Source organism: Eulemur rufifrons, chromosome 12 (assembly GCF_041146395.1).
Source record: "Eulemur rufifrons isolate Redbay chromosome 12, OSU_ERuf_1, whole genome shotgun sequence".
Classification (NCBI taxonomy): domain Eukaryota; kingdom Metazoa; phylum Chordata; class Mammalia; order Primates; family Lemuridae; genus Eulemur; species Eulemur rufifrons.
Genome location: NC_090994.1, coordinates 22,970,567 through 22,992,301, shown reverse-complemented (window position 1 = coordinate 22,992,301; position 21,735 = coordinate 22,970,567). Strand labels below are relative to the sequence as shown.

General features: G+C 46.9%; 1 protein-coding gene across 1 annotated transcript in view; it reads right to left on the bottom strand.

Annotated features, from left to right (window-relative positions):
- Positions 1-2,053: 2,053 nt before the first annotated feature.
- Positions 2,054-21,735, bottom strand: part of PLEKHA2 (pleckstrin homology domain containing A2) — a 54,960-nt gene continuing 35,278 nt past the window's right edge. Inside the window, exons 6-12 of the mRNA XM_069485282.1 lie at positions 17,289-17,429; positions 16,608-16,754; positions 16,228-16,296; positions 15,815-15,885; positions 12,905-12,968; positions 4,263-4,340; positions 2,054-3,846 (exon numbers count right to left, since the gene is read on the bottom strand). Coding sequence (XP_069341383.1) covers positions 3,484-3,846; positions 4,263-4,340; positions 12,905-12,968; positions 15,815-15,885; positions 16,228-16,296; positions 16,608-16,754; positions 17,289-17,429 — 933 coding nt within the window. The 3' untranslated portion in view covers positions 2,054-3,483. The remainder of the gene's footprint in view (positions 3,847-4,262; positions 4,341-12,904; positions 12,969-15,814; positions 15,886-16,227; positions 16,297-16,607; positions 16,755-17,288; positions 17,430-21,735) is intronic.

Below are 21,735 nucleotides of genomic sequence, written 5' to 3'. Positions count from 1 at the left end.
GGGGATCACGGAAAAGGAGAAGCATAACAGTTTCCATGCGCTCAGCTCAGCGCCGCCAGCGAGCACACTGGTTCAAGACACAAAATCATGCCGCTTCATAAGCAGAGGGGCAAGAGGTCCGACAGTATGTTTTGGCCAAACATTCGCTTTGTTGGATCTCTACCTAGCACGAATGACTGTGATTACCGCTGCAGGCAATAACAGAGAGAGGAAAAGGAACTCAGGAAAAAAAAAGGGATGTTGATAGACAAGATTTAATAAACCTGTCCATTTCTGACATGTTCAGAGCTTATTAACGAAGCCGGCTTGGGAAACTCAATTTCCAAATTGCTGTTACCTTCCTATGCCTCTTTATCTGGTGAACACTGAAAAGGAACGTATCAAATCCCACTGCTCAACCACTGAATCTGCTATTTATTTATGGAGTCCTTTCAGCCCGTATCAGAGCAGAAACGAAAGACAGAAAAAAAACTTTTCCTTCAAGTAGATGACGAAGCTGGACCTTAACACTATTTCCTTTATCCTAAGAGGTCAGAATTCTATGAAGAAATAGATGTGTAACCACGATAGTTTGACCTGAAGCCAATCTCGACCAGGTGTGCCTCGGTATCCTTATGATGTCTCACAATGCAAAAGGCCAAACTCTTCTTTTTACTAACCCTCAGCTGACCTTGAGTAAGCAAGTCCATTAAAGCTTTCAAGAATAATGAATGGTAAAGTAGCTCAGCTGTAGGATGACCACATGACATGCCGTTCCACGCAGTGGGTCAAGACCACTTCCAAAGCCTTATGGAAAGAGCACAACTCAGGGAAGGTCTTTATTCTGCAGTTCCTTTTCTAAAAACTCAAATTTATTCCAGAGCCTATGTACTTAACCACAAACCTATACTTCATTCCCACCCTATTTTTTCCATTTGGTTCCATTTTATACATTTAAAAGTAAATGCTTTGGTCAAATATGCACCATCTGTGGTTCACATTAAAAGATTATGGTGTAAAACTGGTTAGAAGGTAAGAAATATGGACAGAAAAGGAATTCTGAAATACGATTTGGGAATGAGAATGCTATCTTCCACTGAAGATATTTATATTTATCTGATATTGGAACTACATGAACAATATTATAACTTGGAATTCCCAAGTATTTGCTAATTAGACTCCTTGTTGTCCCTTTATCAAGATAATACAATCTGGATTATAAGTGTGTTTATTTAACACATTCTCAAAAGAGACCTTGCTGAATAAGAAACCTATCAGCTTATTACAATGGCCAATTAACAGTAGTAATCTAGCAGAGAGTTTATAAAAGAGAGCAAGAAATGGGTACACTGTCACAATTTAAACACCAAAAGATGAAGTCTTTTCCATGAGTCTGGGAACGTTTAAAGAGATGTCAGGGTGCAGGCCAGTTGCACAATAGATAGTGCGTCTAACTACGGATCAGAAGAGATCTCAGAAGTTCCTAATTTATTTTCATTAGTTCTGTATCACATATTTGGCCCTTTCTTTGACTAGCCAAAGAATTGTCTTGGGGAAAATTTGAAGAGGAAACCAGAGGTTAGGAGCTATAAGAATTTGGAATCGCCTCTTGAAAGCAGGCTACTTAAAGTATGCTGTAATCCCGATCACTCATAAATAATAATTCTTAAATAGATTTCTGGGGACCAAAGTACACTAGAATTTATAGAAGGGGGGTTGGGGAGAAGAGAGAAGGAAAGATCCCAGTCGTAGATTTCTTTTTTTATACCAGAACCAACAGGCCAAACTTAAGAGAAGGACGGCTGCAATGCAGCGCAGTCATAGAAAATTCTCAGCATGACACAGACTTCAGGGAAACTACACTGCCTTAAAGATACATGATTCCTCTTAAGTCACTAAGGATGTTCTCATCCAGTGTTTTCACCTCTGCATTAGATTTGGACATAAGAAGGGGCGGGGATTTACTTAGGTAAAAATGCTTCTCTTAGTCTCTTCCCCTAGTCACTAATTTTTATTTTCAAAATATAATTAATTGATCTACCTGATAAAAGTTAAAGATAGAAATGAGCTAAGTTCTCTCTTCCTTTAGGGGAACCTAGTTAGTTCTTGGTGGCAATTCGCCACATAAATTGGATGGACAAATTCTCCCAGGGACACTTCTTGTCAAATGGAAGAAGATATGCCCCAAAATGTGGGTGGGAAACACAATCTTCTATGCTCTTCTGAAACATCTCTAGCCAGCAACTCGTAACCTCTAAAGCAATGTTTCCATGCCCAGTTTCTACTTCATTAAAAATATAAATATCTCAAGATTATCTTTGTATCTCTTCACTATTGAGTACATGGAACCTCATCATATTATAGGGTTTGATCATGCAAGCATAGAAGGCTTCACTCAGAGGGCAACACAAAGAGTAAAAAGAAAGCGAGTCTGCCAGGGCATACAACGCACAGTGCTTAAATTCAGCCTAATGCCGGCCTGTTCAAAAGGAGCTGTGAGGCAAGGATTCCAGATACTCTGTCTTTGCCAAAATAGAACTTTTCTCCTGTCTGGAAAACATGGATCACAAAAGCTTAGCTGGATGAACTAGAATCCATCTCGTTTCAGCACCTACTTTAAAGCTCATCTAAAACTTTGAAAGAGATTGATCCAACACACATGGGAATTATCACTGATCAACCCTCCACGCATTCCAAATAATGCCATATCAAGGGAAATGTCTGTTCTGTACTCAATAGTCATAACATTTAACACTGATAAACCCACCCTTGGGGCCTGACACAGAAACTGGGTGGGCAGGTCTGTCACCCACATCTATAGTTTTGGGGGTCAAAAGCATCCAGAAGAGAACAAGAGTAACTCCCAAAACTCACTGATGCGCTGTTGGTATAGCTGGATGATTCCCCATACCTCACAAGAGGTCCCTATATGTCCCCCGGCGCACCTGTCCTGGCAGACACTGAGGGCTGCCCTGCAGGCCCTGTGGTGATGTATGCTGGTCAAGCCCTCCCACTTCGCAAGCCTCAGTTGATAAACAGGAACAGGATTAAACCAGATCAGTGGGCCAGGATTTATGCCAGGACCAAAAACAAAATGAAGAAACTAAAACAAGGACAAGGAAATAAATCTTGGTCGGGGTGAAACTGGACTCCCAGCCTCCTCTGGAGAAGAGTTGCTAAAATAACCCCTCACCGGGAAGACCCTGGAATAGTCAAGCAAGAGTTTACTATATACTCTTGTTTATGGAGTAGAGACTACACTCTTCACTGAGTCTGCCTATAGGTCTGACCTAGTGATTTCCCAAAATTAAATACACTGCATTGATATTACCAAAAAAAAAAAAAAAAAAAGAGGCCAGCTAGATGGGCCCCTCCCTCCCACAGAGCATCCACAGGAATATGAATGACATAAAGGCCCGTGACTGTCCTCCAGCAAGGAGAGAAACCGAGTCACAGTCTCCGTCTCTGGAGTCCTCTCCCTCCCTCCCATGGCACTATGTTTCATCACACATCAGAGGTCCGTATGTTTTCATCGTCAAGGTTGAACACAAAAGGCTTCTCCTTAGGGTGCTGGGGTTCTGATCTGTGCCTTATCCGGGAAGGCGGCAGCGCCCCAGCAGTGTTGCTCTCCCCAAGTCGAGGCACGAACAAAGTGTCCTCTGGAGTCTCTTCGGCGGGAAGCAGCTTCTCCCGGGCCTGGGGAACAGGTGTCCAGGGCTGCCAGGAGGAGGCCACGGAGGGCGCTTTGCAGAGGGTTTTCTTTTCCTCCACCGGTGGCCGCCCCCTGCACAAGAACGAGTTGGGCCCCCCTGAGAGACTGGAGCTTCCAGGTCGAGTCAAAGAAATGGATCTAGAAAAGGACATTTCCTACAATAAAGGGAAGAGAAAGAGAGGCAAGTTGGGGCTTTTCCTGGCAGTGTTTATCCCAAAGTCCCACCCACCCTGGATCACCACCTCACAGGTCCAGAAACACGTGTCTACAAAAATCAAATACAGTCAGCGGCATTCACCCCGGATTTGTCAAGGTCTGCCTGGCAGGGAGACTTGTGGGATGTATCACATATTCCATTTCTCTATCCAACCCTGCCTCACCTCCTCCACCAACCAAAAAAAGAAAAACAAAAATTTGTACCCAAATTAGTAGAAAGAGAAAAACAAAACAGCCTGGGCTTCGGCAGCATTTAGGGACCAGGCTGCTTGCTTACATCACCAAATAAAACATGCCTACTCAAGGAGAACTCATCTCTAAGTTGACACTGTGCAACAGAAAGGAAATGACTTACTCTGGGGTGGCACTTGAGGGCCTGGACAGCTGCCCCAATCTCCTTAATCCAGCTGTGCATGTCTTCTGGGCTGTCCGCCTGCAAAACATCCACAGCACTTACAGAGATGTTTTGGACACTATGATTTCAGCTTTCAAGTCTCTGACTCAATTGTAACTTCATAAAAATCACACCATTAGAGGTGGAAGGGATCTCAGAAATCATCTAGTCTGGGAGCTTTCAGACTTCTGAGGACATTTTTTTTCCTGCAGTATTTGATCTGACACCCAATAAATAAAACAATTCAAAGTGGAGCTGCGCTCAAGGGTGACACAGGCTGTGGGGGCGGGGAGAGCTTAGAGCCCTCTGCCCTGCTGAAGTCCCTCCCTCCCTCCAGAAAACAACTCACCTGGTCTCGCTCCCAGTTATACAGAAAAGGAAAACGAGACCCAGAAAGCCAGAGCTCAGGGTCCATGGCTGGTTGAGATTCCCCCCGACTCCCAGTGTGGTCACGTCTTTCCACTGTAACTATCTGAACAGAATCATGCCACTTTCAATTCCAGCCCATGGAAACCAAATCTGTCTGCAGATCCTCCGAGATACGTATTATCCTATGTGTTATCTCCAAGAACGGGGCTTTCCTCAAAGCACAAGCTACCCAACCCTCTCTAGCCAGGCCTGGAGAGTTGCTGCATGCTTAACAAGACGTAGGACAAAGCTAAGAAGTTTAAAAAGTGTATTATTTTCCCCCAGAAACAACCTACCAGCCCCAGAAGGGGGCAGCAGCAGCTCTGCAAAGAAGGGGAAGAAAACGGAGCCGCCCGGCTGCTGCAGGTGGGGCCTCCTCGGTGCTTCCCACTTCCCAGGGGTCGAGTTCATGTGACTGCATGAGGTGCCAGGCACAGAGACCCGGACCAAGACTGAATCCCTGACCTCCAGAAATGGACATTTGTCACCTCCCTCTGTGCCCACCCCCCCGCACCGTCCGCTAATAGTCCCACCCAGATACACAAACGTGCATTTGTGCGCATGTGCAGACCTGTTTGCAAACACCACACGCCAGCCCCCAGTTTCCACATCTCCCCCTCACATTCCCCGTCCCCAAAATGACTCCTTTTCTTTGCATTCCGTCAGGATAAAACATGAGCAGTTAAAAAAATTCTCAAACTTGCATCCGTACCCCTTCCTGTCACCCCAAAGCAAATCCTCCCTGGTTAGATGCAGGCAGGAGACACTCGCCGGGGTAACAGTTTAAGGCGAACCCCTCTCCAACATGTGCTATGCCTGCAAATTCACTTGCACTCTCTCTCTGTCCCCTTGACTTTTCCCAGTTATTTAACAATCTGGTGGTTTCCCAAGAAAAAGATGAATCCATCCGAGGTCCAAAAGATCAGGGTAAGGTCCCTAAGGTCCTTCCAGAAGGACTAACGTCAGGGCTGGCCCGTTCTGCAAGTATAACTATTGAGAGAATTAAATGAGCTCAATTAATTAAAGCTGTTTAAATAGTGTCTGACACAAAGAAGGGGGTCTGTACATACTGGATATTATTGTTGTAATTTTTATTATATAAGGGAAGTAAATGAAGCCTTAAATTCCACCATCACAGACATGCGCATTGCCCTCTCCCTGAGACTTTTTTCCACTTTCCTCTTCTTCAATCTGCAGATAATTCCTGCCTCCAAGGATCAAATTATCAGGATCAAGTAACATCAAGTAACATCACAGATTTGGGGGGGGGGCACGGGAGGGCGGTACTTTGAATTTGAATGCGATGGAGGTAATTGTCCATTAGGAGAAAAACATTTATTAGAGGTTGCCCTCCTAGGGAAACAAACGATGGCTTGGGAGTGGCATGGTGGAATAGAGAGGGAAGGACAGAGACGTGAGCTGAGGAAGAAACAGTCTCCCAGGTCACGTGGGAGAGGTGACATTTCCATTCAACAGACTGGAACATCCAATAATCAGTTTCCAGGGGTGGTAAACCATTTCTGAATTCCTTCCTCTGCTCTGGCAAAATGCCTCCCACCATGTCAAATGCCACCCCCACAGGCCAGGGCCACCTACCTGACTGTGCTTTGAGGTGGCACCTCACCCACAACCACACATCCTCTCCAGGTACCATCACACAATAAGCCTAAGTGTCTTAGCAAGAAGCCACGGCATCATAGAAAACTCACAATCGCCTGATTTAACATCTCGGGACCCAAGTGCAAGAATCACAACGTAAACTGTCATTCCCGGTTGACTACCTGATACAATTTGTTAACTTTTTTCCCCTTTTCCCATTTGCCAGTAATAAGGGTTCAATAAGGACACTATAGAAAGTAAATATTGAAAATAAAATAGCTAAAATCACCTGAAAACCTCACAAAATCCTAAAGATAACCACTGACAGCAAATACAGTCCTTTTGCTAGTCATTTTTCTTTGTTTTCCTAAATAAAAAGACACATTATATCTTCATTTGTTCAGTAAATAAGTATTTTTCCATGTTATCATATATCTTTATAAACATTTTAAGAGGATCCAAGTAGATATACTATGGTTTATTCATCCAATCATCTAAAATACGTTTAGATTGTGTCCAATTCTCCTCTTATATAAATAATGCTGCTACTCATATCTTTGGGCAAAAGCTTTTTTCATATTTAGGATTCCTCAGCTCCCAAGGAAGTTACTAAATTAAAGAGTACACACTGTTTTACAGGTTTTGTTACATCTGACCAGAGAGATTTGTGGTTCAAACAATATAGATTTCATTTACCCATAAGATTTTTTTTATATTGCTAGAATTAAATATTATAATTTTTTTTAATCATTGCTAATAAGATAGGCAAAATAATTAAATCACTTTCCTAAAACATTTAGTAATTAATAAAGATGGAAATTGTTTGCTAGTATGTTTCCTCCCTAATTCTCTCATTCCCGCTTAAGGGCATTTTTCTGTCAGATAACCTAGGCAGTAACTGAGCCATGAAGATAAATGCTATCCTCTAATAAACATTATTTTATTTTTAAAAATATATTTATTCATTTACTTTTAGAAACAGGGTCTCACTCTATCGCCCAGGCTGGAGTGCAGTGGCGTGATCATAGCTCACTAAAGCCTCCAACTCCTGGCCTCAAGTGATCCTCCCACCTCAGCCTCCAGAGTAGCTGGGATCACAGATGCACCTGGCTAATTTTTAAATTTTTCTCTAGAGACAGGGTCTTGCTATGTTGCCCAGGCTGGTCTTGAATTCCTGGCCTCAAGCAATCCTCCCACCTCAACTTCCCAAAGTGCTGGGATTACAGGTGAGAGCCACCACACCTGGCCTATTTTAAAATAAATAGAAAAGCAAGTATTGCAATTCATTCCATATGGGAAGAAATAGGATATTATTTTATTGAGATAATTATAATTTCTATTAGTAGTTTAAAGAACTGCAATGCATGGGTAACAAAAATTTAATGAACTCCAAACACTGTAGGCCAAAGTAGTGGTATGAGTATATATCTTTTATGGAAAGCCTATGCTCTGCTTTCATCAACATCTCAAAAATATCTTAAAACTACATCACAAGGTAGCTTTACGAACAAGAGGTGAAAAACAGCCGAAGTCCACCCATCCTGTGGTACATTACTAAGAGACTAAAATATGCTTAAAATGCAGTAGAACAAAAAGGGAAGTACAAGCTCATACCTTCATCTCTTCCCAGTGTGCTTATGTGTGTGCACTTATTTCTGGTGTTGGCTTAAGAAAAAAAGTAGGGTTTCTGTCCTTAAGGGGGGGTTTTGAGGTGAGAGAGACAAGAGGTATTAAAATGAGTCACTGCAGCCCACAGTCTGAGCTTTTATTGAGTATCTGCTATGTGCCCAGCACTATAATAGATGCAGTGGTTTGAAACAATGAATTATAGGGGCCATGAATAAAAGGCTTCCAATATCTACCTCTGGCTATGGCCATTGCCCCTGTCCAAAATGTTTAGGCAGCTCCTCCTTAATTCTATTCCCAAGCTCTGCAGCCCTTCTTTCCCAACAGAGGATTACCTCTGCCCTCTTCCCAAGAACCAATCCCATCTTTAGACACAGCCCTGTCACATATGATTGTGCAGATTGTACCCTACACAGTTCTAGTGTAATCGTTCACCTTGTAGTCTAAATTAAATGGCAATTATCCAAAGAGTTCTAGCCCAATACTTTGCAACTCACTTGTGAGTCCACTTATTGCTACTCTTGTCCTGACATAGCATCCTAGTTCTGACAATTGGGCTTATGCCAAGCTACCAAGACTAGTTTGCACTACCTTTCTCATTTCCAACAACTAGTCTTTCCCCTGATAAACTACCTAGTACTCCTGACCCTCTGGGGCTGGAAAATGGGGAAATAGTGACTCCCGCTTGCCTTGCAGCCCAAGGACTGAACTCTCATTTTGAACCCATACCCAGAACTGAGAACCGTCTACCTGTTGTCAAGCCCACTGCTTTTCTGCCTGCTAAGATATGTGATTATTGCCAGACCCTAGATCTTGGTCACCACAATCCATGTGCCAAGACTCCCAGTTACCCCAAATTGGTCTTCCCTGATAGAGACAGACTTATCAGGTTGTCTGTGGCCACGCCTTCTAAATCTGGGGTTCTGGACTAAGTTGCTCTTAAATAACACAAGTGAACAAGTCTTGCTTCAGCACCTGGTACCTCCCAGTTGGCTCCATCATTTACTGGGTTTATGATTTTGGACAAGTAATTGACCTCCAGAGACTTCATTTTCTTGCATGTAAAGTGCAGATGACTTCAGAGACTGCTGAGAATTAAGTGATATGCTGCCGATAAGTTGCTTGGCCCTATGCCTGGGACATCTAAGTGTCCATTTTTATTAACAGAAAAAGACTATTACACGGTGAGAGATCACAGGGTACAAATTATACATAAATGTGGCATATAAGTTAAATGACTAACACCTTAGTAGTCAGAAGCCAGCCCAAGTCTTTCTCTTCTGTCCAAAGAGTTGTTTTCTTCATCTAGCTCCTAGAGAGCCAAGGTGAACAGCTCTTTCTAGCAGATTTACTGAGTATAAACTTAGGAAGCAGGTCAGAATACCACTTTGGCACAGTGGGTAAAACTGCTGGCACCTTGGCACCAAACTGTATGAGTAGTCATATTCTTTCAGCTTTTGCATGAAACATGATTTTTACTTGGAACAAATGACTGCCACACAAACTATCAAACACACTAAGTAAGATTAGGTATTTGGCAGACTTTATCTCAAAAATGAATGATATGGGCCTGTAAGGTCAAGGAAAAATCATCATTTAGAGCTTTCAAAGCAAAAATTAGAATTTCAGAAAACTTTTATCTGCCTCCATGAGCTTCACAGCTTTCCATACTTAAAGAATTTGCTAATGAGGGGGAGGGGGGGCAAGGGCAATATACGTAACCTAAACTTTTGTACCCCCATGATATGCTGGAAAAAAAAAAAGAATTTGCTAATGATATTAGTGATGATGCTATTAATGAATGTGATTTTTTTTTATATTACATAACAAACTGTGTCAACATTTCTAAAGTCTGCATAACTCAGTGAGACCACTATTTTCCACATGACCAATGCATGCTGTTACAAAATCATCACGGATAAAATCATCTATTTAAAGTGCAAAATTGACCACTGGAGTTTAGTGTAAGAGTATGAAAGTTTATTGATACGGTCTTGGATTCTAAATTGCACTGAAACATTAAGAAATTACCACTTGTCAAGTTTTGGTATACAATCTAAGAATATCCACAATTACCTAAAAAGGCTATTAAAATATTCTCTTTTTTTCCAAATACATTTCTATGGGAGGCCAGATTTTCTCCACATTCTCTGATCAAAACAACACATGGCCACAGGGGGATGCAGAAGCTTCTGTGAGAATCCTGCTGCCTTCTATTAAGCCAGCCATTAAAGAGATTTGCAAAAACAGGAAAACAATACTACTACTCTTGCTATTTTTTAGAAATATAGTTATTACTCATAAAGTACGTTTTTTTAATTTATGAGTTTATCACTATTTTTAAATGAATTAATAAACAAATGATTTTTAATCTACACTCTTACTTTTCTATTCTTTGTAAGTTAAGTGCTATAAGCAGATTTGTCCATTCTCTCATTTATTTATCCCGGGTGATGCCAGTGTTCTATTATCCTGGAAATGTGGGGAGCAGGAGACAAAGCAGGACTGAGGTGATGAGAATCTTCTGGCAAAGGTGCACACAGTCACAGAGAGGATGTCTTTTGAACATTTTTTTGTTGGGTTTTGTGTTTCCCAAATCACGACCTTCAGGCCAAAACTCTCTTTCCTTTGAATCCTTAGCCAGCACAATCGCTCCCCGGACAAATTTGTATTTAGTATCACCAATGTGTCCAGCAGTGTGTAGCCAATGGTCTTCACAACACGCCCCCTTTGCTGTCCCGCAGGCACCGCAAACTCAGAACCACCCATGCTAACCTTGCCTTTCCTCTCAGTGGCTCCTCCTCCCGTGCTCCCCACACAGGACGGGCCCTACCAGCCACCCTGCGGCTCAGGCCCCAACATCCGGACATCGTCCCTGCTTCTCCTCTCTGCCTTCATCCAACCAACTCTCAAGTCCCAGGAAGTCTGACTGTTTAATTTCTCTTAAATTTTTCACTTTTCTCCATCCACCCTAGTTCAGGTTTCCTTTACCTTGTACCTAAATTATTACAGCTGCCCTCCAATGGGTGTCTGTCGTCCTGTCTTAGGCTTTTCTCATCTGTCCTCCACGCTGTACCGGGCCGGATGCAGACAGCGCATCATTCAAAGGGCTGGGGTAGAGGATAGTCCCCCCATGTTACAGATGAGGAACGCAGGGCTCTGAAAGCTGAATAGCTTGCCCAAGTGGTATATTTTAAAGGCAAAGCCTATCAGGCCACTCCCCTGGTTTAACTGCTAAGGTGCTAACTCTCAGGCTAAAATGCAAGCTCTCCCACAAGCCATACCAGTCTGCGCGGCCCCACCGGCCCAGCTGTCCAGCTTCCCAGACACTCTCCACTCCTTTTATCTCTAGTCTTTTTTTTTTAAGGTGCTATTCCCTTTGCCTGGACCCCTCTTCTCCCAGCTAACTCAGCCTAGATGCATCTTTGCTCAGGAAGCCTCCCCCGATCCCCTCACACTGGGCGAGGTGCCCTGCTTCTGCCGGCAACAGGGACTCACTGTAATGGCAGCAGCATTTATCAAGGCATTTTGCTTAGTTTGCTTTTTGTTTTGTATTCCCCGAACCCCTTATAGGAGGATTTGTAATACATTTAGATTCTTTTGTCGCATTCTGCATTCCACGCTGGAGTCGCCTGACCTCCAAAATTTTTTTCTCCCTTTTTATAACAGGGCTGACTCTTTGTCCTGGGAAGTTGTATGTCACACACCCGCCAGCGCAGCATCATACACAACAGTCTCGCTGCCCTGCAAACACCCCTGGCGCTTCCTCTGCCCCACCCTCCCCCTCCGCCCCAGCCCACGATCATAACGGCAGGTGTTCTTGACAATGTCTCTCTCTCTCTCTCTCTCTCTCTCTCTCTCGTTCAAGATCTGTCCTGTTTAACATGGTGTCCCCAGCCTGAGACAAAATGCCCAGCACTCTGAGGATACTCTACAAATATCTGCTGAATGCAAGCGCTAGAAACTCTTGTTGCACCTACAGGTTAAACTTCGTCCCTGAATGGCAACGGTGCCAGTAGTAAGAAGGTCTAATGCCCACCCACTGCACTCCTTTCCACAGCTCCAGTTTGCTCCGAAGCCTCCCCTTGGCCGTCTCTTCCCAGATGGCCTGTGCTTGTCCAAAGGAGTGACTAAGTCGCTGGCGCGCCTGCTGGGCTCAGGGGAAGGACCCACAGCTGGAGCCGCTGACCAAGAAACGGGGAAGGAGGCCAGCCCCCTATGGAAGGGAGGGTGTTTAGTGTAGAGCCATAGCTGGGGCAGAGAAGAAGGGGAGGTGGGAACCCTGAAAAGCTTTAGTTTGGAGGCCTCCCATTGAAACCCACACACAACGCGTCAGTTTCACTGCAGAAAGGCAGCCTCAGGGCGACGCGGTGGGTCCAGGCACGCTCTGGGGACGGCTACGCAGGTTGGCTAAGGACTCGGCCCTGAAAGTCCAGGGCCTGCTTGGAAATCTGCCTCTCTAGCTCCTATGACTTTAGAAGGAGTTGGGAGAGCTCCAAAGCCGTGGGTGGAGCGGAGAAGCTTCTGGAAAGTGAACCATCAGAGCCCAAACAATGGCTTTCTCTGTGCAGCTGGGCTGTGCACCTGGTGCCCGGGCTGGGCCCTCTGCGCTTCTGTCTTTCCGCACACAGCGATGTCCACACACAGACGGGACTTATAAATACCCTCCGAAGCAGAAGTGAAATCACTGACCAGTTCTCCTTTTCTCTGCTTAGTTGGAGCCCAGCGACCGAGAGCAGCTGGTGCAAGCTCACATTCCCCAGCACAGCGGCGCAACCTGCTCTTACTATTTTATGGTTGGGAAGTTTTTGGCAAACATCCTGTTTAGAATAAAATGGGACTCAGACTGACTATCGGGGGCTAAATTTACTGCCTGGAAACTGCAAGCGAAAGAAAAGAGAAAGCAAAGGCAAGGGCACGGCCGTTCGCAGAAAGGGACCGCCAAGGTCTTCTCCGAGTGAGCGTTTTACCTGTACGTAGAAGGTCCTGGAACTTGTTATTATTTCAAACAGGTTGTCCCTCATTAAAAGATCGCTAGACAGAAAAAGAGAAAGAAAGTTACCGGGCATGCAGGGATACACACTGAAGATCTGATTTGTCCCAAGTCAGAGCACCAGTGCCCTTCACAGTAAAAAAAAAAAAAAAAAACGGGGGATGGGGCAGTTTCAGGCCATCCCTCCTCCACTCCAGGGGGCTCCTCTGGCCTCATTTCCTAGACAGTCTCAGGAAGCTTTGCCCCAGGTGGACCTTCCCCACCACCACCAGCAGTCCTAACGAGAGAAAGCCCCTTTCTGTGCAAAACCTCCTGCCTAACATCCTCTGCTGCCCACCCCTCGCCCCTGCCCCCACCTCCTACAGTTTTCTTTCCCTCCTCCCTTCTTTCTTTCGAGGCTGAGATATGTGAAGTGCTTTTGTGTGAAGCAGTGTTCTGAGGGCTTTTGTGCACGTCATTTCATCCGATCTTCACAACCACCCAGCGAGGCACGGGAGACGTCCCCCATTTTATGGACGAGGAAACCCAGGCTCAGAGAGTCTAAATGACTTGTCCTTGGTGTGGGAGATTTGAACCCAGGTCTGACTCCAGAGTCTACGCTTTCAATTGGTGCCCTGTCGCGTGCCCCTCCTAAGGGAGCCAGCTCTCCCCTTCCAAAACCTTCCTCCGCCCAAGCAGCAACCCCACAGCTTCACCCGGTTCCTGCCCTTGGCTTCACGGTGCTGGGCTGGGAGACAAGGCGCCGCAGAGGCGGAAAGGAAAGTGGGCGCAGTGAGGTGCTTCCACCTGGGTGTGGGCTGTGGAAGAGAAATCCTGACGCCTGCCAGGAAGAAGGCAAGAAGTAACTGGTACTCAGGGACAAACCTCAAATCAGCCAAAATTATTTCACAGTGTTAAACACCTACTGCATGTATCTTGTCACTGCCGGGAATATAGAAGGACTGAGAGATCTAATTCCTACCCAATAAAAGAACATAAGAAAGCACGATTATACCACTGGATGTTAGAGTTTGTGTTATACAGCAAGCATTAGAATAATTACAAGAAAGGACTGATCACAGGACGGATCATTGGCTTCATGAATGGAAACCTGGAAGGAAATGGCAGGGGCGTGGCCAGTGCCACGGGCACCCGGGCTAAGGAGGTGCATGAGACTAATGACCCACACGGAAGGGGACAGGACGACTGCGCCCAGACAGCCCTGGGCCGAATCCTGACTCTACTTTAGGGAAAGGTGTCTGGGGAAAGTTTTAAAGACTTTGTGAGCCTGGGTAACCCCAAGTGTAGAATGGAGACGAGGGGATCTCCTTTGTCAGGCCGGGTGCCGTCAACTATAAGGCGTCTGGTGTAACGCCGCCACGGAACAGTCGCTGGAAACACATTTCACCAACTGTTGTTACTTTCTGAGTTTCTGAATAAAAAAGGCTCTTCTTTCTGGCTAAAATGTTTTAACCTTTCAAACTACTCATGCATATCCAGCAAAACCACCTAATCCGCTACTGAGGAGGTGAAAGCAAAGCAGGTAGGAAATCCCCACTGCTTTCACATCTACTTCTCGGGCTGCCTGGTGCCTTTCGGTTCAGTTCAACTCGATTGAACAAGTGTTCACTGATCACCCAGATGTCCTAGACCCTCCCACCGGGTTCCGGAGAGGCCGAACAGTCTCACGGGCCTAGGAGCTGCAGAGCCCTCGGGACCTCCTTCCCTGCTGGTCTTAACTCCCTTATTTCTTTTACTCAGACTCTGGCAGAATTAGAGATTTAAGAAACGTTTGAGGCACTCATAGGAGTGAACCCTACCTTGGTTTCCTAAGCTGCCCCCACGTGCCCAGGTGGTCTCACATCTGCATGGGCCCTCCAGGGTCAGGAACAACCAAAGATCCCCGAGGGTCTAGTCATGCCCTATCTTTCCTCTGCCCATTGCTACCTCTGGGGTGACACTTCTGGAACTTCCATATCTATAGCCACTTTCATGAATTATAAATTGTCACTGGGAACCTCTCCAATCTTCTATGCTCAGCAATTGCCATTTGCAAGACTCAGTAGAGTCTTGGGTCACACAGCACGTTGTTTTCATGCAAGACTGTCCCATGCCTTCATGAGACTCCCCTGCCTGCTGCTAATAGCTTCCCTGATTTTGTACGTCCACAGGATGGAGGGACCCAAACACACAGTCCCTAAAGACTGCAGATTGGTGCCAAAAAGGGGATTTCTAGATGCCCAAATACCCTTGGGGTCTCTGAACGTTAGTTCTAGGGGCATCTGTTTTTGTGTTGGATCTGGGAGATCCCTTGCCAAGTCCCAAGCTCATCCTGGGCACCGTGGCACTTGGAAGGTAATCCTTTCCTAGTGGAAAGAGGAACACATTGCAAATCCTTGCTCTTCCTGCCCAGTGGCAGTAACAGAGATGGTGTGAATCAGCCTCGTGTTAACGGGACATCAGGGTCGAAAGGAAGAGAAAGGCATCTCCAGTTCCAGGAAGAGGCACCGGCACAAGCAGCGACCTGACCACAAGCACTGAAGTCAGGGACCCAAAGGCTCAGCCCGTCCTCCAGGGCCCAGTTCTCCTGGAGTAATTCTCACACCTGAGAAGCATCTGAGCTCCACTCCCTTCTTTGTTTCTATAATCTTTCTCTTTCTCCACCAGAAATTATTATGCAGGCTCCTCCCCTTAGGAGGTAGAGTAAGGCAATGTGGCGAGGGTAAGTCTGCCCAGTGTGACCTCGTCCCCGGGTCAGCCCGGATGCAGCGATCGGCCACAATCGTTAGGCTCCTGTCCCTTGCTCTCGCAAGAAGATTCTTGCACGGAGCTCCAGAAGGGTAGTAAGTGGAGATCTAAGAGGACAAATGGAGGTTTTGATCATAAGAGAAACAACAGAGACAATTACCCAGACTTGACCAGACATTCATGAGTCTTGAGAACGTCCTTGAGAAATATAGTGCGCAGCGGTTCCCGGTCCTGGGGGAAAGAGGAGAAAAACACATGAGCTGTTCGCATAATACCATATCCCAGACCATATGAGCAAGGCCCCTGCCACCTGGTCTCAAAATCATCATCAAATGAAAAAGAAAATCTAAGAAGGAAATGCTCCATGCCTTTGACCACACGGCAGGTCACTGCAGAGGGGACATTTTAACATCCCTCTAAAGAGGCACACATGGGACGAATGGGGACAAGACAGAGGTGCCTCTGAAGCCTGCGTGTGCCCATGTCTCTACTCACGCGCCCTCCTATGGGTGAGTATGCGTGTATTCGAGAGCCTCCACGGCCTGTCCGAAGGGCCCTGAAGCTACTACGAACCTGCTCACACTTGAAGTAGCAGATGGTAAAGTCATCGAGTGCAAAGAAGCGACGTTTCCAGCTCTTCCGCTGCAATGAAACATAAAGAGCAGGTCATCAGGGAGAGGTCCCCAGCCTGTGGAGGGTGTCCTAACGCGCAGCTCACGGGGACCCGGCCCCAGGGAAGTCAGGCTCCCAGGGGGCGGCAGGGCAAAGGCTTCTTCACATGGGGCAGTGCCTCAGACGGAGGGGGGGGGGGGGGGGCGAGTGGTTGATCCCAAAACCTCAGGGGTGGAACTGGAGGCTCCTCCTATCAATCTCCTCTCCCCTCTGCTCCATCCACACCCACTGGCTCCCGGGAGCCCCCAGAACCCCGGTCCTGCCCCTGCGCTGACACTCACCACGTTCCCCTGCTTCACACAGTAGCCACTCTTGATGAGCGGGGGCCCGGTGGAGGCGCGGCTGCCCGACGTGGGGATGTAGCTCTGGGACCTCCGCAGGATGGCGTGGGAGCCTGGCTCACTCCCCTCCTGCCCGTCCCCACCGTTCTGCAAGGAAACAGTGTCCAGCTGGCACCGTCCTCCGCCCCTCCGTGCAGCCGCAGCCCTGCCACCTCCCTCCGCCACAATCTCTTGCCTCTCTGCCACCATGTCAAAGAAGAAATAAACAGGAAAATCGACCTCCTTTGCTCCCGCCGGGCACGATACAGGTGCTTTCCCAGACAAGGCTCAGGGAGGGTGGGCAGACCCCGGACAACGGGAAGGGCAGAGAATGCAAAGCAGGAGAAGGGGCAACCACCCAGATGGGAGCAGGGACACCGGGCTTATTTCCAGCCTCTCGTGCCTTGCTTGGGCCTGTTTCCCACGGGTTTTACAAGTGCTCATCTCCTGCATCTGCTACAATTTCTGCACCGCCGTGACTCAGCCCCACCCCTGCCCTGTGTTCTCCTGATCAGCCCACCTGCACTAGCTCCCCGACTCCCCCCAGCCACCTCCCTGCCCAGTCTCCTGTGCACACCACTGGCACACCACGGCCACCTCCACACCCTCCCGCTCCCCGGCAGCCCCAGCCAGGCCCTGCACCTGGTTGATGGGTGTGTGGACCACCACCCCTCCGATGATCTCTGTCCTGTAGGCCACCTGTGGCTTCTTCTCCAGGGCCGGAGGAGCCGCTATGCTTTTGAGAACTTCCGTAGCCAGGGGTATGCTCCCAGCTTTGGGTACCTGGGAAGAATGGCAGCGTGCTCAACAGGGAACGGAAAGCTTAGGAAAAGCAGAGAGCCAAAGCCATGAGAAAAGCTACTGTACCAAATTACAGTCGGACTTCCTTCTCCCCAGCCCTTCCATCCACCCACGTCCAAACACGAGCACTTGGTTGGCAACCCACTCCCCACACACAGATACACACGGACTCCACGACTTCACTGAGCACCTACTATGAGCCAGTCCTTCCCTCGTTAGAAACCAGATAAAACATGAAACAAAATACATAAAGGTCTTGCCCTCACTGTGCTTACACGCAAGTCGGGAAGAGTGACCAAAAAAAGTATGTACATGTTGCAAAACAAACAATCAGGTTAATTACAAAGGGTGGTGAGTAGCACAAAGAAACTAAACAGGATTCGGAATCAACCCGTGTCTGTCAACGAATGAACAGATAAAGGAAGTGTCGTACATATACACCATGGAATATGATATAACCACAAACAATGAAATCCTGCCCTCGGTAACAACACGGATGAAACTGGAGGACATTATGTTAAGTGAAATAAACTAAGCAAACAAAGACATACCTCACGTGTTCTCACTCATATGTGGGAACTAATATTAAAAACAAATGATTTCATGAAGACAGAGAGTAGAATGATGGTTACCAAGGGCTGGGAAGGGTGGCAGGGAGGAGGAGATAAAGTGGGGGTGGCTAATGGGTACAAAAATCTAGTTAGATAGAATGAACAATGTTTGACAGCACAACAAAGTGACTATGATCAACAGTAAGTTAGAGATACTTTAAAATAACTAACAGAGGCTGGGTGCAGTGGCTCACGCCTGTAATCCTAGCACTCTGGGATCCTAGCACTCTGAGGCGGGAGGATTACTTGAGCTCAGGAGTTCAAGACCTGCCTGAGCAAGAGCAAGACCCCGTCTCTACTAAAAATAGAAAAAAAAAAAAATTAGTCCCAGCTACTCAGGAGGCTGAGGCAGGAGGATGGCTTGAGCCCATGAGTTTGAGGTTGCAGTGAGCTATGATGACGCCACTGCACTCTAGCCCTGGCAACAGAGCAAGACTCCATTTCCAAAAAAAAAAAAAAAAAAACTATAATAGTGGAATTGGAATGTTCCTAACACAAAGAAATGATAAATGCCTGACGTGATGGATGCCCCAATTACCCCGATTTGATTAAGTCACACTGTATGCCTGTGTCAAAATATCACACGTACCCCATAAAGACATACAACAGTTATGTACTCATAATAATTAAAAATTTAAATTTTTTTTTAAAAAAATAAAGAACATAAACAGAAGCTGACATAGAAGACAGCTTGACATGGAGAGGGTAGGGGAGGTGTCTCCCAAGGAGGAAACGCAACCTGGAGGGTGAGAAGGAACCAGAAATGTAAAGGCAGAGAAAGGCATGCCGGGCAGGTAGGGCAGGTGAAAAGTGCGTGTGGTCAAAGGGATAGAACGAGGGGTGCGTGAGTCTGGGAGCCCACGGACCTGGGGTATAGCTCTCGACCTCTCGCCAACCACCTGCATGACCTGTGGCAAATCACAGAGCCTCTCCAGGCCTGACCCATCTCATGCATAAAATGAAAAGAGAAATGGTATTTACGTCATAAGCGTTCTTTTGCTTGTCAAATGATAGAGCATATAAATTGAAACACTTTAGAAACACAAATAAAAATCAAAATGTATTATAAAGTATTTTAATGAGCACTCCACAAATGGTACTAGTATTTGCAAACAGAGCCCTTTTGGAAAAATGAGTTCTCTTTGTTCCTCAACATTACAGTACCATCGCTGAGTGAATCGTCAGAGAATTTTTATAGTTGGTTGGAAACCACAGGCCAAGGGTTGCAAACTGGTGATCCGCAGGCAGACTTGGCCCAAACTATGTTTTGCTTACCCTATGCAGTATGCGTCTGAATCTATATTTAAAATCTGGGATATTTCACACAAAAACCCAGATTTTCAGCTGCACAGCAGTTCCCTTGTTAGACGGGAAGCGCGTTCTTCAGACTGCACAGTTCCCACCATTCTCCACCCCCCCCCACCCCCCCCACCCCCGTGCGGAGGCCACACAGGTCAGATGTCATTTATCCTCATTCCTGTTGTCATTTTTCTTCTTCCTTGTCCACTTCACTCACCCACACTGGAGTCTATAAACTCTGACGGAATCTTTCATTTTGTAAGGAAAAAACACGGGCCCAGAACAGTCAGGTCATCCGCTCGAAGTCATGATTAATAACTGAACAGAGACTAAACCCTCGCTGCCAGCAGGTGGGGCAGCCACAGCATCACAGCACCTCGCCTTCGAGAGGGCACAACGCCCCGCGTCCGTCTGGCGACACAGCAACTGCAGATCTCAGGAGGGAAGCCCCAGGCCTCTCCCACGTCTCCTACAGCCTGTGCAGTCAGACCTAAGGATCCTTCCAGAGCTCAGAGCTGTATGAGAACCCTGCCAGCACAGGGGATTGAAGACCACACCATGTGACATCTGTTCAAGGCAGTGACACTACTCTGATGACACCGAGTCCCCACAAAGAAGATGAGACCCTCTCTCTCCGGCCTGCACACCCAGTTCATACACACAGCGATGACCTTTCCAAGTCAGGCTAGAAATCCCACCTTCTCCCTTCCTTCTGGCCGGCTGAACGATGACAGCGGTCACCATCTCCTCGGGCCCCATGCATTCCCGGCGACGTACTGAGCTCCTTGCTGCCTTACCTCTACTCTTCGAGCAATCTTGTCAAGTAGACACGATTTTCTCCATTTTACAGATGAGGTCAACTCAAGCTATTACAATTAAGTCATCTGCCCCTAGGACTGCCTGATTCTAAATATCTAAATATCACTACCTACCTAAGCCATCCTTTCTAACTTTTTATGAGTTTTGCTATTACGTGACCAAATGTTTCCGGGATGTTGATTTTTTGCTGGGGTATTTAGTGATACAATTACCATGGAACAGCAGAAATTTCCCCCAAATGACCTAAATGAATTCCTGAAATCTAGCAAACGAAGAGGGAAGTAATTTTTGGAGTTCCTTGTGGCCAGGAAGGACTCACAGAAGCTTGGCTTTTGTGTTTCCTCTAAGAATCTCGTCAGCCCACCCCAAGGACCACCGGTAGTCCCCGCCTATGTTCCTGTACCACGCGCTGCTTCTGACAACCCAAGCAGGGCCTGTCCAAAGCTGCTGCTCCCTCCCAAGACTCTACGTCAGCCCACGGAGGACAAACTCAACCGTCAGGAAGCTGCACAGCTTGAAAACAAGGTCGCTCCTTTGGTCTGTCCGTGTCCCAGAGGCCACGGTTAAGTGTGCCCTCACCTACGGAGAGTTCTTTGACGAGGGAGATCCCCGTGGGCCTCACCTGCGACGTGACATGAAACTGTCAAGGCTCACCTTTGTCCCCACCCCCACTCCGGGCGTCGCCAGCCCGCCGTGAGAACCACCCAGCTTAGGGGAGAGCCGAGCTTTACTTTTACTGCTTCGTGTTCGACCTTTTTAAGAAATGCAGTGAGCGGAATAATGTCCCCCCAAAACTGTCCACCTATCACCCCAGAAGGGGACCTTACTTGGCAATAGGGTCTTTGCAGATGTAATCAGTGAAATTAAGATGAGGTCATACTAGTTTAGGGTGGGTCCTAAGTCCAATGACCGATGTCCTTGTAAGAGGACAGGACACACAGCCATGCAGGGCAGAAGGCCCTAGGGTAACAGGCAGAGGCGGAGCAATGCAGCTACCAGCCACGGAACCAGCCACGGAACGGCAAGGAATGCAGGAAGGCAGGGAGGGACTCCGCCCTGGGGCCCTGCTGACACTGTGATTTCTGACTTCTAGTCTCCAGAACAAATTTCCATTGTTTTAAGCCTCCCAGTTTGTTACGACAGCCCTAGGACACTAATACATGAACACTCATATTCTGAGAGAACCCAATTCTTTAAATACTATATGTCTAATATTTGCTTCAAAAATAAGGACTCAGGCCAGGCACAGTGGCTCACGCCTGTAATCTTAGCACTCTGGGAGGCTGAGATGGGAGGATCGCTTGAGCTCAGGAGTTTGAGACCAGCCTGAGCAAGAGCGACACCCCATCGCTACAAAAAATAGAAAAATTGGCCAGGCGTGGTGGCACAGGCCTGTAGTCCCAGCTACTCAGGAGGCTGAGGCAGGAGGATCGCTTGAGCCCGGGAGTTTGAGGCTGCAGTGAGCTATGATGACGCCACGGCACTCTGGCCTGGGCAACAGAGTGAGACTCGGTCTCAAAAAATAATAATAATAATAATAATCAAGTATTGACACAGAA